Source organism: Paramisgurnus dabryanus, chromosome 5, assembly GCF_030506205.2.
Source record: "Paramisgurnus dabryanus chromosome 5, PD_genome_1.1, whole genome shotgun sequence".
NCBI lineage: Eukaryota > Metazoa > Chordata > Actinopteri > Cypriniformes > Cobitidae > Paramisgurnus > Paramisgurnus dabryanus.
The window spans coordinates 31,789,977-31,807,186 of NC_133341.1; the positions used below are offsets into that span (position 1 = coordinate 31,789,977).

Here is a 17,210-nt window from a genome sequence, read left to right on the forward strand (position 1 = left end):
AGCTTCACCCACGTCCCTCCTCTTTACCCATTTTTGGTTACCGGCGAATGATGCACGTTGGCGCGCCAAGATGGTGACAGGAGGCTCCGACAACTATTGGCTTCAAAAAATGTTTTCACAAACCCATGGGTGACGTAATCAACACTACGTCCATATTTTTTACAGTTTATGGCAGTGCCGCATGCAGAATTACGCTGCTTTATTTTGATTTCTATCAAGCCACGTGGGATTACATTATAATGTAACGGTTATAAAATTTTACTTCATTACGTTATCCATGAACACTATTCCTATTGATAGTGAAGGTGAAGACTACAACTCCCATCATGCCACGCTCTTTTACAGTGTCGTCAAGCTGTGGCCGTTGTTGATGTTTAGTGACCTCTAGTGGTGAATATTACATATTGTGCCTTTAATTGTCAAGAAAATCATGCAATGCAATTGCCAAAAATCATCACAATGATTTTAACTTGGTTTAATGAGTTAAATGAAACTCACCTTTCTGCTTTATCGTAATATTATCAGAGAGGATTTCTACACAAAACAATAAAATTGGACATCATATATTTCTTCTTTGTGTAGTAGAGAGTATGACATACATTAGTCCAGCAACTATCGGTCTATCCATACCATTCAGTTAATCTTAATTTCATATACTAAATATATGTCTTAACAAAAGTGAACTCGTAGACATTTTTCGGTTATCCCAATTGTTTTTAATTTTGGTGTATACTACAGCATGCTCTTTTTCGTCTTTTCTGTGTTGTTGTTGTTTATTTATAACGTGTTGAATGTCTTGTTCTGTCTGATCTCTGTGCTTTAGTTTTACCGTAAGAATGACCATCATTGTGACTCGTTTTTTCTATTTGACCTTCATATAACAGACTTGACGATCTTCTCACATCAGCAGACTTACAGTCACACCAGACACACACCTCGCGCTCTCTCTCTTTTGCTCATTTTATCATTCATAACCCCTATCAAACATTTTGAAGCTATTTTGCCTTTTGTGGATTTGACTTTAGTGGCCAAAACAACAAAAAACAGAGAGGACCACTATTCAATTTCTATACAATGACAGATCTGTCAAGATCTAAAAAAGACATAAATGCATTAAAATCTTATGCAAAAGAATCAAAATATTATGCAATGCGTTATTATATCATCAGTTGTCTTTATTTGACAAGGTCACTGCGAGCTGTATTGGAAATAAATACATTATTTGAAGATTCTCCCAAAAAATCTCCTTTTGAAAAAATGACAAATTTATGAGATTAGGTGGAAAAAAGTCTATCCACACGAGGACTCGATTAGCCACTCCAGTTGTCTTATCTTTTGTCTTCTCACTTTATTCTCACTAAGCTTTATTGAAGAGCATGTTTGATGTGCATGTTTCGTTTCTGCCCTAAGCATGATCCTATCGACAGTATATGCTTCATCATTGCATTTGTGTTTGAGTCACAGTAAAGCCATGGTGTATTTGTGTATCCATGTGTGTGTTTGCTTTGGTTGTACATTGGCTGTGAGTTCCAGTGCATCAGCGGTTTAACTGGATATAAAGGCTGCATTATAAACTGATTGACTTTAACCTTGCAAACATTTGAGTTTGAGTCAACATGAAATTAAAATTGACTTGTTGACCCGTGCATGTTACTTCATAACCTTTAAAATGCACTAAGTTGCTTCACTTCTGATAACCTCCATTTTAAAAGTCAAATACCTGTTTAGTCTACTGTTGGTTTCTGTAGTTAATAGCATTGAAAGTTATAAAGGTTACAGCAATAAAAGCAAGCATTTACAGATTTGAAAACGAAGTTGGGATGCATTGATATTTCATCAGGAGGGCAGTCACATTCAGCTCTGACTCTCATCCGTTGCATCCAGTCAGTCGCCAAATATGATCTTTTATCTGGTTTGCATTATGAATGGGAAACGGGTTGCCTACCCCTTGGTTTTGCACATTCATGAGAGAGAAAGGGCTATCCCAATTGGACCTTACTCTCACATGAACGTGCAAAACTAAGGGGTAAGGGTAAAGGGTAGGACAGAGAAATGAGATTGGGCAATTTTATGTAGAATGAGAGTTGAATTTGCTGCACCACAGGAAGTTAAATCGTAAAGATAGGAAGAAGACTTAGTGCATTCTGGGAAATGAAGTATGGTCTATAAAGTAAAAGTTCAACAAACTTGTGAGCGTGATGATACAAATAAATACAGATATTGTATTGGTAAAATTTTAGATTTATTAAAAATACCTGATGTTAATAAATATCTCAAAATTTTTGAGGGAAATTCATAGCCTTAAATTTCTTGACAATTTCGATTTGGATCCTGTTTGTTACTTCAATTCAGTTTCAACTAGAACATTCTCAAATCAGATCTGAATGGTGCACATCTGTAGGATTTGGTTAAATTATAAGACGCTTTTGTCAATGGATTATGAACAGTAGTCGAGCGATGGTTACTGTACCAATGACTAGTCTAACTATGATGCAGTGCAATTTACAGCCGGTAACGTTTTTAGTTAATAAACTAACCTGATTTCATTGTTTCAATGCCGTGTTGTGAACTCTGAATGTGTGTGTATGTGCACGTGTGCATATGTGTGCGTATGTGAGAGTAGGTGTTATGGGTGTTGTGAGTTTTACCCACAAATCCATGTGATTGTGTTACAGCTAGCCCAGTATCCCATGCTGAGGGAAGAGATGGAGAGGATCGTCACACAACACATCCGAGATCGGGAGAGCCGAACTAAAGATCAGGTGAGTCACCTTATCTGTGTTGCTCCTCTCATGAGCTTCAACACAGCTTTGCATGTAAAAATGAGTTTTAAACAGATGATCTGATCTAAATTCAGGTGTTGCTGTTGATCGACATTGAGTTGGCGTACATGAACACTAACCATGAAGACTTCATCGGATTTGCCAAGTGTGTCACTTTATATATTTATTATTCAACCGTTCAAACCTTAAATATATTTTATATATTTTCTTTTAAATTATTACAAAAATGACAACATAATTACTTTATTGTCGTTTCTGTAGTGCTCAGCAGAGAAGTAGTCAGATAAAGAAGAAGGCAGCTGGTAATCAGGTAAACACTGTTCTGAGTTTACTGTATATTTACAGTGCAGATATACAGTAAAACATTGTATTGTATATTTGTTAAAGGATTACTCCATCTTTATTAAAAAAAATCCCAATAATTTACTCACCCCCATGTCATCCAAGATGTCTTTCTTTGTTCAGTCGAGAAGAAATTTAGTTTTTTGAGGAAAACATTCCAGGATTTTTCTCCATATAGTGGACCTCAACAGTTTACAGTTTCAATGCAGCTTTAAATGGCTCTAAACGATCCCAACCGAGGGATCTAGGATCTAGCAAAACGATTGTCATTGTCGCAAAAAAGTACTTTTAAACAATAACTTCTCGGGCCCTATTTTAACGATCTGAAACGCAAGTGCGAAGTGCAAAGCGCAAGTGAGTTTGTGGGCGGATCTTGGGCGCTGTTGCTTTTTTCTCGGCGTGAGAAATAACTCTTGCGCCGGGCGCAAATCAATAAGGGGTTGGTCTGAAGTAGGTTCATTATTCATAGGTGTGGTTTGGGCGTAACGTCAAATAAAACAATCAGAACGCTATCCAACATTCCCTTTAAACGCAAGTGCGCAAGTTCCATGGCGGGTTGCTATTATTATGACGGATTTACCAGGCGCGCTTCACAGCCGAGGAGATCGACGTTCTTGTAAGAGCAGTCAAAGACAGAGAAGTTGTTTTGTATGGGGATAGAAGAAACCCGCCCAAATCAGCGTCGGTTAAACAGGCGTGAGAGGAAATAGCCACAGTCTCATCAGCTGGCATCCCCAGGACGTTGCGCCACAAGCGCTACAATGATGTCAGGAGACGGGGGAATCCCAAGCTTGCCAGCATAAATCGGGCACGCCGTGTAACGGGAGGTGGATCTGCCTCTACACAGGACCTGACACCAGCAGAGAACATCGCTGCGTCCACCCTCACCGCTGAAAGCCAAGAAACGCAAACAGTCCAACCCCAAAGTACTCTTACAAATCAAGTTCACATACATTAAGGTTTCTTATGAAAACATTTTAATTATTATTTACATAAAATAAACGTAATACAGCCACACAACAAACTTATGAAAATATTTTAATCGTTATTTGCTTGATATTTTTTTAACGCAGCCACACAAAATAAATAAAAACTATCACCACAATGCTCACTACAATGATTTCCCTTATCTCATGTGTTAATATTTTTTATTGTAACAATTTATGATTTGCAAAAATAACTGTTGCATCTGTGTAGATTAGAAAAGCAAAGTGTGTGCGCGTTGTGCACGCTATACAGTAAATTATGGTCAAGCATGTGCCCTTAAAATAGCATAATGAACAACGCGCAACGCGCCACTGACTTTAGACTAGTGTTTTTCTGGTCAGTGGCGCAATTGTTTTTTGAAACTGCAAAATAGCATCAGGGATGGTCTGAGAAGAAACACGCCTCTTTTTTTGCGCTTAACCGCCCAGGGAGCGCAAGTTCATTCCCTAGTTTGCCGACGTGCGTCTGTGGAGGGATAAAAACGATGTGCGTCGGTGCAAAATACGAATGATACATGCGTCACTGACAAAATCAATTGCGCTGGGTGCAAGATAGGGCCCTTCATCTTCAACTAGCCGTGTGACGCACTAGCGCGTAATCACGGGGAAAGGTCACGCATTACACTTGTGGACTATTTTAAACAACAAATTGACACAAATATATTAATTAGTATCATTTCACATACAACAACGTCTAAACGCTCCTCTTTATCCATACTTGTAATTGTAAACAGTGGAGCGGTAGTTTCACATGCATCATGCGTGACCTTTTCACGTGATTACGTAATACGTAAGGTCACACTGGTGCATCACAAAACTAGTGCAAGAGGAGCAGTTGTAGTTAAAAAGTACTTTTTTGGGGGGGGGGAGATATGATCTTTAAGACCCTTATGCCTTAGTTGGGATCGTTTAGAGTCCTTTGAAGCTGCATTGTAACTATAAACTGTTGAGGTCCATTAAAGTCCTCTATGGAAATGTTTTCCTCAAAAAACTTAATTTCTTCTCGACTGAACAAAGAAAGACATGAAATTTTTGGATGACATGGGGGTGAGTAAAGTTTGGGGATTATTTTTATGAAAGTGGAATAATCATAAAGTGTTAAATATTAACATGTTCAGTGTCCAGCATGTGTGCTTCTGTTTTCCTCATCTGTGTTTCTCATTTTTATCTTCTTCATGCCCTTATCAACTGATCCAGGGACAGGTTTGTTGTTATGCTTCTTCTAGTTGACATAGGTTACAAGCTTTCATAGCAGGGAACTGATCTTAGATCAGTTGTTAAAGGAATGTTCTAGGATCAATGTGAGTTCTATCAACAGCAATCCTGGCATAATTTCAATTAACAAATTAATTTATAATTAATTAAAGTATTTTCTGTTATAATCAACATTCTGTCATAAAGATGAACCTGAAATATTCTTTAATCTGTCAGTCAGAGAGATACTTAACTGATCTAGGAACAGTGCTTCACTTAAATCAGTTGTTAAGGGCAAAGCTCAACGTGATGATGTGTGTTGTTTGTGTGTTTGTGCGTCTGTGTTCTCTCATAAACACTTTAAAAGACTGCCGGGTTGTTATATTTAGAGTCAGATAACACAACAGATTTAATGAAGATGATTTATGCTTTCAGCACATTGAAAACTCTTCTAATTGATCTCTGGGTTAAATGTTTATGAAATGTCAGATGTGCTTTTGCAACAATTTACTCATTGTTTTATTTATTATTATTATTAGCATCTAATCTTTGTCAATAATAAAAGATTGCATTGATAGTAGTCTATAAAAGCAAATGTTTTAAATGTTTATATTGCTGCACTGCTGTTGACAGGTATAAAGTATGTAAAGTATGAGCTTTTGTACGGTATTCACATTCTGTTATTGTTGATGATTCTGGATTTTCTATTTCCTGTTATAATTTAATTTTTTTCTGTATTTTTTTCTCATATTTCTTCTGGTGTCACAGGATGAGATCATGGTGAGTTAAGTGTACTGCAGATATTAACCAGATGTGATAAAGACTAGATAGTGTGCACTAGAGAGGGTTTAACCGTCACAGTAAACAAACATTATGGATTTAAATCTTGTATTGTCATGTACATAGATAGTATATTTAGCTTATTTTTTAAGTTTTAACCTATTTGACCTATTAAAGTATTAAGTGAGTTATTTTGCATTTTGACTTTCATGACAATTTCTGCAATGCAAACAGATGTTATTTATTATTTTAGGTATATTTTTATTATATTGATTATATTTTACATACATAATTTGGACAGGATGATTTGTATTACAGTGATATAGTCAACTAAATACGATTTTCTCAAATTACAGCCTTGAAAATTGAGAATGGTGGGATAATGTATATATTTAAAGAAGTAAATCATATAAATATTATATATTTATATTTAATATTTAATATATAATGATATATAATTTGAAGTTAGTTGTTAAGTTAAACAATTTCAACTTGTTTTTATAAGTTATGTCAACTTATCACAAGCAAAAACTTGAAATAGTAGGTTGAATTGACTTGCAAAAGTTGTTTTAACTGTTTTATCTTTTACAGTGTTTTTAAGTGATATTTTCCCCATGATTCAAAAATTATTGTTAAAAAATAACTTTTTCTAGGGTATTAGAGAAAAGTATACTTTTTCTTCCAAATGCATACAATTTAATTCAATTGCGTAATTTTTTTTATTGCGTATTTATTATTTGAAATGCGTAAAATACTTTTATAATTGCATTTATAAGTAAATGGCCTATAATCGGTATCGCCAGATAAAAACATTATTTCCCACTATCGGACATCGCCTGATTGTTTAAAAACAGCCGATAACAGATTAACAAACTGTGTGGTTATTTTGATTTGGGTCACAATAACAACAGAATTGCAGTTTGTACTTTCTGCACTCTTAGGATTTCCCAACATAATAATTTAAAACAAAAAAGCAGTAAAAAAGCAAAACAATCAGCATTTATCGTTCTATGTAATTGAATATCTGTATCAATACATCCTACAGGGTTCCTACGGGTCATGGAATTTTTGGAATATCATGAAATATTCCAGACATTGAAAAGCAGGGAATTTTATATTTTTTGTCCAAGTCAAGTAATATCAGGGATTCTTGTTTATTGCTTTACATTTTAGTTTTCATTTATCAAAATGTAATCCGCTTGTTAACTTGTGTCATAAGGAAAACCATTTCTGTGTGCAAGCCTCCACTGACTACAATTTAAACAGCTGTTTATTGGCACTGTTTATTCATTTCACACGCTACAGTTTTATAAACTCAATTTGTACACCACAATATCCAGGCTCACTGCATCCCGGACATAGTTCATGGAAATTCAGCTTTTTAGTCATTTAATGTTAAATGTTTTTTCGTACCCACTTGACTAAGAGCATAAACATGATTTTTGGATGTGTAACCGAAGAAAACACATTCACTACAGTATCATCTGAATTGTGTGTATTGTAGGTGATCAGGAAGGGTTGGCTGACCATTAACAACATTGGGATCATGAAGGGTGGGGCTAAGGAGTATTGGTTTGTCCTGACAGCTGAATCTCTGTCCTGGTACAAGGATGACGAGGTGAGATGTTTGTGCATACAGTAAAACAAGCAAACACATTTCTTTACTCTTTAACTGACTCATACTAGCAGTACCATGAGCTCATTTCTTTACTTTCACATTAAAATCGCACGACCGCAACCGATCATTTACTTCAAAGTTAAAGCAACATTATCTTGATTTATGTTGGAGGAGTGCCCCGAAACGTCCCGCATGCTTCACTCCGACACGGACGCCGTGGCGGCTGCCACACAGCAGTCATTACTCCCATCAGCTTTCACGCAACACTTTTATGTGGAATTATTTATCTGGATTTTCCGTTATAGCAAAAGAAATGATCTATTTCAGGATTTCTTGGCTCTTTTTAGCTGACTTGACTGTCTTTTTCCCCTGGCGTGTTTTTGGCCGGAATATTTTCCAGCACTGTGAGGTTTGACTGTTAGAGACGCTCGTATGACCCGGTGCAGTTGCTGCAGAACTGTCTGATGTTGATGCATAAAGCTTTCCACATGTACTCCGGCGTTTGGAGGGGAAAGGCTAAACAGGTTTACGGGATAACAAAGTTCTGTACATTGCAAGCTCAAATTATATTTATATTAAGACAAAACTGGTGAACTAAAACACTATTTTAATGCAATGCAATGGAATACAATACAAAGCTTTTTGCTTTTTTGCATTTTATTTTAATGTGCAATGTTGCATGCCAAGTAGATTGCAAATAGTTTTATTAAAAGTAGGCAGATAAATGAAATATGAAAGTTCGCTCAGTTAATTTAATATAAAAATGTTGCTGAGTAAACAACACGAAACTCTTGTAAGCAAGTATATTTCTGATAAGTGTGTCCCAAACCTTGTGTGCCATATTGAAACTTTACTGAGTTTATTGCTGTGCACTTTGGGATTGCCTTGTTCGTTTATAGACAGCTCTGATGGAGCATTTGAAGAATGGCAATGTGTAAGATGTGTATTAAGGATTTATTGCAGTACACATTGGCTCACCTACAAAAGTGAATTTTGCATGTGAAAATGTACAGAAAAAAGTCACAAGTCTGCCAAAATGCATAACTTAAAAAATGCATGCATGTAACTTTTAGATTAACGTCATCTTTAAAATGCAGTCTGGGTAGATTGGAAGTGAGCCGTAGTAAAGCTGGCACACACATGTGCATACCAGAGTCTGACCTGTCACACACACTCGACCAGAGGGGCTGCTACTCATAAAACCATTGACTTTCAAAGAAATCATGCTTGTGTGCGTGCGTGTGTGCGTGTGTCTGTCTATGTGTGTGTGTGTGTGTGTGTGTGGTTGGATAGGCCACTTTAACAAGGAGCATGTGGGGCCGAGACAGCGAGAGGGATGTTGCTCGCTTTCATCTGTCCATGAACAAAAAATCTCCTTCACTTTACGCACACACACACACTCTTGTATTTATTTTTTTGTGGGCTGGTGATGTCGGTTCCCAGCACTCAGAGCCCCAAAACTAACACAGTACAACTTAAAAGTGAAACAGTCCTGATTCCCTAACGAGTTCAGAAAGAGCCAGAACCTCGCTTTCATGAGTGCGTATAAACATGACGAGTGTGTGTTTCCTTTACACACACACACACAGCTCACGTGTTTTCTTCAGCGCTGGTGGCTGAGGTCGAGACCCTCGCTGCCGTGATTTACAAAACTCATCACTCTCTGTCTAAACGATAAACATGAAAAGCGGTCACATCAATCACCTCACTTCCTGTTTGACTTCCTCTCTTAAAGTCTTATAGTAGATACGTTTCTATCATGAAGCTTTTTCAAGCAGGTATTCTTATTATTGAGAATCTTTTTTTTTATAATATCTAAAAACACATCTTTCAAACCGGATAAACGTGCATGACCGCATCTTTCAATGTACTTATTTCATACATTTTTATATTTTGAATGAAGAAGCTGCCTCTGAGATTCACACCTAATGCCTGTGAGAGTTGGTGGTTGATACCTGGTTGCTTTTTGGCCCAAATCAAAAGCCCATCGTAGTTTTTTTTATTTTGGTATTCTGGGTTCACTTCCACATGGATGAGTTACAGAGATCGAGGTTTACATGATAGGTCAGTGGTTTAGCAATTGATTTTTACATTAACAAATATGACAGTCATTCTTTTGTCATCGAATGGTCAAGATTTGATAATTTAGCATAGTAATTTTACACTACATAGTTTGTTTTGTGTTAGTTTTTTAGGGCTGTCAAAAGATTAATCGCGATTAATCGCATACAAAATAATATATAAAATATAATTAATATAGCCTATATACATACATGAATGTGTGTGTATTTATTAGGGCTGTCAATCAATTAAAATATTTAATCTAGATTAATCGCATGATGGTCATGAGTTAACTAGTGATTAATCGCAACTTAATCGCATATTTTGATCAGTTCTATATTTACCTTAATTTGAGACTTTTCACATTTTTAATACTCTAATCAACATGGGCATGGACAAATATGGATGCTTTATGCAAATGTATATTTATTATTAGTGAAAGAGTCAGCAAAAAACAATTTTGAAAAAAAAAATCCAGCGATGAAAGATTTTTTTGGGTTCAAAAACAAAAACACAGCATCTATACCTTAAATCACTGGTAAAACTAATAGATTTGGCACACACAAAGTCAAAAACAATATCAATATATGTTCAACTTTTAACTTTTTTATTGTTTGCAAAAAAAATTATTTTATGTGCGATTAATCACGATTAATCGGTTGACAGCCGTAGTTATTTTATTTGATGGTAGCAGTATTGTTGTTACTCTTGCACGATACATAAAGTAACTTTACCGTGTTACTGTATAATTTTACCCTTCAGTTTGTGTATGTTAAATAAACTGAAGAAGATTTGCTGTAATGACTCTCTTCTCTGCGTGACCGCCGCTCACTGCTCGCTCTTCTTTGTGTGTTTGCTTCTCTCCTCTAAAAGTTTTGGGGGGAGCAGGCAGCGCTGGTAACGCTGGATCTGTTTTTCATTATCACACAGGCATTTCGGTGAATCAAAAGATGTAATAGTGTCCCACAGTCTAACAGAAATGAATGAAGAAGCAGTCGTGTCCAGAAACATGGACGTAGATCACGTGGGGGACACGGGGGGACATGTCCCCTGCAGTTTTCAACTCGCCGTCACCATTCCGCCCATGTATTTTTGTTTATTACTTATTTGAGTGAAGTAACATTAACCCAATCACAAGTGAGCAATCTTTCATGCACGCGCGTCTGTCTTAGCTTCAAAAGAGTGAAACGGGTACAGCCGAGAACTGTCACTCGTCTCATCAGGTCAGTGCTGTGTCGTCACAAATGACTATTTTACATACGCATTGCTAATTTTAGCATTTAAGCACAAGAAGACACGAAACAGATTTACATGCTTAACCCTTTATAACGGCGTTATTATCCTCGTAAACACAGTCTATGTCTTAAGTTGAAGGTAAGCGGTTGAGAAATTAAACTATTGGGTCCATGCACTTACTCTTAAAGTGAAAGTTTGCTGTTAATGTTAATCAAACTATGGCCAAAGAAAAAATCATTCATTTGTCTTAACCGATTCACTTTTAAAACTGCAAAAAGGTTTAATTTATAGTTCATTTAGGTTATACAGTATAAGACATTTTATTACATTTCTACAGACCAATATTAAAAACATAAAAAGCCCTGTTTATTTTTATGCTTGTTATATTATAATTATGTGGGCTACTGCTCATAATTTGTCATATTATTTATGTATTATTTGTTTTCTATTACTGAACATTTACTTGTCTTTAAGAACAAATTCATTATGCATTAAAAACATGGTCAGGTCAACATGTCTAAAAAAATTTTGGTCCCAATTTTTTTTAGAAATTTTACTAAAAAGCCACTGTATGAATAATTTGTTGGTCTTATATGTCACAGTTTTCTTTATTTTGCTTTATTTTACACATAACCATGTCCCTGTCCTCCTCACTTTAAATGCGGCTTACACCCTTATCCAAAAATCAGCTTCTCTCTCTCTCTCTCTCATTATATTATATCTTATACTATATTATAACCGCTTAGACTAACCTTAACATTTACAAATGAAGACATGCCTTTTGCCCCCAAAGTGACATTTTGGTCACATTTAGTTGACTTTTATTGACAACTAATTTGTTATGTAGACCCAGACGCACATACGCAGCATTCTCTTGTTATTTCAGTACATGGCAATGGCATGTAAAACTGACAGATATTACAACATCTCAGTAAATCTGACTCTCATGTGTTCAAAGCCTCGTATGAGGAAACGTCGTGATCCAGGACCGACTAAAGTGGAAACATGTTCATCTGGTTTCGATTTGTCTGGATGTTTGAGAGTTTGGAGCGTGTGAAAGACAAGCCGCTTCCAAAACCCTCCGTTTGTCTCACTTTATCTCCTTTAATCTCTTTGTCTCTCGCTGAATCGCTCTGTCAGTCTTATTTAATGAAATCCATGTGTCTGCGCTCATACTATAGGATGAAAATTCACCAACAGAGATTCATTTCTTTATGTCCTCTGTAGTTATTTCTAGAGAGAAATGAGACTAAATAGAGAGCGAAATGAGACTTTTGCTCATTTCAGAAGAAATCTCAACAAAACTCAAACTGAGACCAAATTTAGAGATATCAAAGACAACATCATCTACGGTTTTTTAACATTTATAGCTCTATATACTTATTATTTGACTATTTAAATATATTACGCATCTATTGTAATTCAGATTACATTTCTTTATTTAATTTATGGACACAGAAAGTTGTCATTTTTTTTACCATTTCATGCTCAAGAACTTTTGTGTTGTGTTGAAAGAACAAAAAGACACTCATCACATCTGGCATTAGCATTAGTTTATACTTTATTCAAACATGACATCATTTACTTTCATCATTTGCTATTGATATCATTGCATGTTGAGCATATAAATAAGTCAACTTTCCTTCAGCTTTTGTTGTCACCTCTGAATCTTTGATGCATGCGGGTTGGTTGTTAGTCTGATGAATTTAAGGATCCGTCTCGATTGTCCCGCCCAGCCTAACCAATGTGCAGACTACTGTACAAACGCTACTTCCTGAACAGGTAGTCTGAACACTGGGTAGGCGGGACGGGTGAAGTGACCACACACCCGCAGTCACGGGTCATCTTATTTCCAGCATCCGTCCATAAATAAACACCCGATGGCATTGATGAAGACGGTAACTTACCGCACATGTAGTATTGAATTGGTGATGTAGTCTGAAACAGAGGTAAAGTACGAAGGTGAGAGAGCAACATTGAAACGTCCCATTGGCAGATTTATTCCCATTTCCTCTCCCCTGCGGAGTCTGACGCATTCCCTGCGGTTTAAGGTTTCATTCAAAAATCCCCTCAAACTTTAATGCAAATGATAGCATTTACTTTTCATCTGTTCATTTCTTTTGAAACAAACTCACATTTGCCCTCATTGACCCTTCACACCAAATAATTTTGCATTTGATAGCTTGCAATACTTTCAATTAAAACGTTCCTAATTGGTTGTGCATTGCATTAGCAACACAAAGGTCACGGATTTGATCCCAACGGACACACAAAGTGATCAAACATAATTTGCACTGCAAGTCGCTGTGGATGAAAGCATCTGCCAAATGCATTTAAAATTAACTATAAATAGAAAATGTCACATAATTTTTCTGTGAAAATATATCTGAAAAAAATACTGCACCTCATGCGTCCTCCGTGCAATCCTGCATGTTGAACTGAATGCATCTACAGGACCTCATTGAGACAAGGACTCCTGCAGAATAGATGGGCCACCTAAGTCTTGATTCTTTCCTCGAGATTCCCCCAGATTCCTAAACAAGTCACGTAGTTTACATCCCGAAAGATGCATTAGAAAAACCTCCTGCGTCTCCCAAACTTGAGGTGAGGATGGACGCGACTGGAGTTCATCTCATCTCTACCGACTTGCAGGCTTGACGTGGCAGCTGTTAACTAACTAGACTAGTGAGAGAGTGAAAGAGCAGAAGGAGGCGGGACTATATCCCCGTTCCTCCCCGTCTGCATTTCTTTTTTCTGACTTTTTTGGGGAGGCGACAGGAAGTGGATGGGCAAAGGTCAACAGGAAGTGAAGTGCATTAATTCGCTGCATGTGTGCATGTGTCATTTTTTTTGTAAGAGCAGGACGAGAGGCAGTTGCAATTTTCGTGTTTGGGACGAGCGTGTCAGCTTTTAGTGTGTGTGGGAGAGAGTTTGCACGACTCTGCGGCTTTGTAGCGCTGCAGGAATGTCGGAGTTTCTTGGCAAGACGGCGGGCTTGTAATAACTCCAGATGTGCGGGCCTGTGGCGGCTCTCAGCGTGCTGGCGTGTTTTTTCTTCTGAAGCCGATTTCCTTTCCCTGTCCGGCGCGAATAAAGGGTCCTTTATGCTGTCTGCCCCCCACCCTCGTGTATACGTTGGGTAACTGGGTCGAAATTAGGACCAGATTTTGCGGGAAATAACCGTAAGGCAAGAAGGAAAGACCCATCAGAAATCAACCATACAGAGAGTCAACTTCTTTATCAACATCAAACTTGCAATGTTGTTCTCAAATGCTTTTTTATAATATAGTTTGGTTTTGTGTCTCCAAATGTCCAGTTCACGTCTGCTGATGTTGAATTCTGGGTAGTGTGTCTGACTCATGGGTGGGTGCTGCTGTTGGAGGAGGGGTGGTACAGTGTTTTTTTGGCTAAGCTCTGGGTGGTGACTGTGTTTGCTTTAGCTACGGTTTCTCCTCTTGAACCCGAGCAAGGACTCAAGACGTCTCCGTTAAGAGCTGGGTCAGCAGTCCTGAAAGGTGCACAGCCCGGTGAAGACAAATAAAAAAATCATAATCTTAAAGTCCCCCTGTGGTGAAAATCAAGTTTTTATTGTTTGAATACGAGTATGTTAATAGTTTGTCTATACTAACTTCTCAAACTCTTTTGAAAACTAAACGATAGGATAGGAGGGCACGTTTCTCTGTCGCATATAGCTCTGGTCATATCAGTGATGAAACATCAGGAAAACATTTGGCTTTTTATCAGAAACAAAACAACCAGTGAGAATATTAAAAGGTTAGTTCATAGATCTGCTCGCCCTCATGTTGTTTAAAACTTGCATGACTGTGAAACTCAAGAGATGATGCATAACACAATATTTACTTTTATATTATCCATAAAATATATGAGCAATTCCAGCGTCATGGATGTGACATTTTCAGTCAAAATTTTTAATATAATTGATCAGAGAATGCAGAGGAAGAAACTATGTGATGAATCTGACGGATATACGTATCTCTGTTATGAACGTGAAAATGATTTTGACTTGCCGACAGGTTTTGAGAAATCGCAGACAAATGCCCGAAATCACAGGCAAATCGATGATCGTGCACGCGAGTGACAATCACACAGTGTGAATTATCAAAGACCCGATCTGAGAAAATCGTCGACGAGTCGCCGACACCCGTGAGATGCTAGCTATCTGAACCTGTCGGTGATTCAAAATCATGCCGTGTAAAATGTGTTTTGACTAAAAATAACATCAGTGATGACCTACAGCCAATGAGAGAACAATATACAGGACAGCTGGAAGTTCGTGGGAGGAGTCTCTCCAACCATTTCCTCCTTTATAATCGTTTTTTTTTATTCTTTCTGCCACAAATGAGCGCACATGCAATTTGTATTGTGGGCCACCATTTTTAGTAATAATCCCATTCTTACGTGAAAACTCCGGTCTTGCGTGTGTGACCTCGCGTTGTTTCCTTCGCGTCACTTCTCACGTGCGTTTGGTTGTGAGACGTAGTTTGCGGAGTGGGACAAAGTTGTTGGTGATTCTTTCTATGGTAAAGTCATGCAGTGTGAAACCCCCTGTAGCCAATCCATCTGAGATATCAGTATGGTAAAGACATCTTCATTTTTTAATGGTAAAGTTGACATTTGCATTGCTCATAAGCATCTAGAAAAGATGAAATATAAAGCTTATGAAATTTATTTTAAATCAAAATTATGTCATGTGATGGTCTAATAACTGTGTTGGACTCACAGTTATTACATAGTATTAATACATAACTTAATACATAATTAAAACACGAAACATGTTTTTTGTACATTTAAAAAAAGATGCTGAAGTGTAAAATGTATGTAGTGTGTATGAAAAGTAACTTCATGAGATCATGTTGGATAGCGTCATGTCTTTGTTGTTGAAGAGATACAATAAATGTTAATCCAGCATCACTGTCTATGTGAATGCAATGATTTTAAGGATTTCTGGAGCTCAGTTGGTAACCAAACGTCGTCTGTCTCACCTACATGTGAGGTTGTTTAACAGTGGACTTCAAAGCAGCGTGCTGAGGGTTAATGTAGTTAACATGTGTCTGTAGATGTTCGTCTGTGTTCAGTGGGTTTGTGTTCTTCTGCACTGACGTTTTTTTGCGGTCGTTTTGCTTTTTCATTTTTTCTATTGTTCCAAAGATAGACCTTTTCTTTTAAAACACCCCGACGGATGAGCTCAGCAAAATACGAGGCTTTGCCAAGCACACAGAGAATAAACACTGCGGATTTACTCTGTTGCGTTTCGTAGCATCTGCATCTTTTCAACCGATGCAATGATCTAACACGCTTTCGGTGCATAAATCAAATTTGACACGTGTATTTGATGTATTATTTATATATTGTATTCATGCATTTGGCAGAGAAAGTGAGTTACGTTGCATTCAAGCTATACACAGTATCAGTATGTGTGCTCCCCGAGAATCGAACCCTAACACAACTGAGCTACAGGAACACATTTTACTCTAATCACTAACCTGGTCATCTAAAAAGCTACGATCCCCTTTAAATATTTTCATTGTAGTTTGCTGCTTTATGTTCGCTAACTTCTAACTTCTTTTTCAAGGAGAAGTTTTGACTGCAACTTTTTTTTAATAATAATCTTAACTTTCTCCAGCAGTGTTTAAAAAACCTCATGGATGTCCGGAACGTTGCAGCATGCCAGGGAAAATCTCAGCTTTTGATGTTTTTCCTTCTTTGCAAATGAATTAAAGACAGAAAAGGAAAGAAAAAGGCATGCATTTTGAAAATTGTCGTTGGCCTCTGCTGACGGCGCAGTCATTCTGGTAATGAGGGGTTAGAGCGGCATTATTGCTCCCATATGCCTCCCTGCGTCTCTCTGGCCTTTGATGCGAACCCAAGACACCAGCGCTATTCAGTCCTACACACACACACATACACATACAAAAATAGACACACACGTATACACACACACATACATTCACATATGCAGCTTTTAAAGCAACAGATTTCTTTTTTATTTCAGTTTGTACTTTTACAATCATCATTAGGTCTGATTTACTTTTATCTGATCAGCTTTACGAATATTTATATAAATAAATATATGCATGCATACATCGCCCTTAAAAGTGTGTATGAAAGTCATTTGTGTTTAGATTAGCGCAGTCGTCCATGTGAAGTGTGTTTATGAATCGAGTCTGAACTTCCTTCACTTTTATAATT

The 17,210-nt window shown here is 37.2% G+C and overlaps 1 protein-coding gene across 10 annotated transcripts in view; it reads left to right on the plus strand.

Moving 5' to 3' along the window:
* The window catches only part of dnm1a (dynamin 1a), a 59,186-nt gene that overhangs the window by 22,911 nt on the left and 19,065 nt on the right, over positions 1-17,210 (plus strand). For all 10 annotated transcript variants that reach the window (XR_010526816.2, XR_010526818.2, XR_010526817.2 and 7 more), the window contains exons 11-15: positions 2,676-2,762; positions 2,858-2,928; positions 3,045-3,093; positions 6,074-6,085; positions 7,590-7,703. Coding sequence is in view for 6 of the 10 variants with exons in the window: in XM_065251043.2 (XP_065107115.1) it covers positions 2,676-2,762; positions 2,858-2,928; positions 3,045-3,093; positions 6,074-6,085; positions 7,590-7,703 (333 nt within the window). In the remaining 4 variants the exon portion in view is untranslated. The remainder of the gene's footprint in view (positions 1-2,675; positions 2,763-2,857; positions 2,929-3,044; positions 3,094-6,073; positions 6,086-7,589; positions 7,704-17,210) is intronic.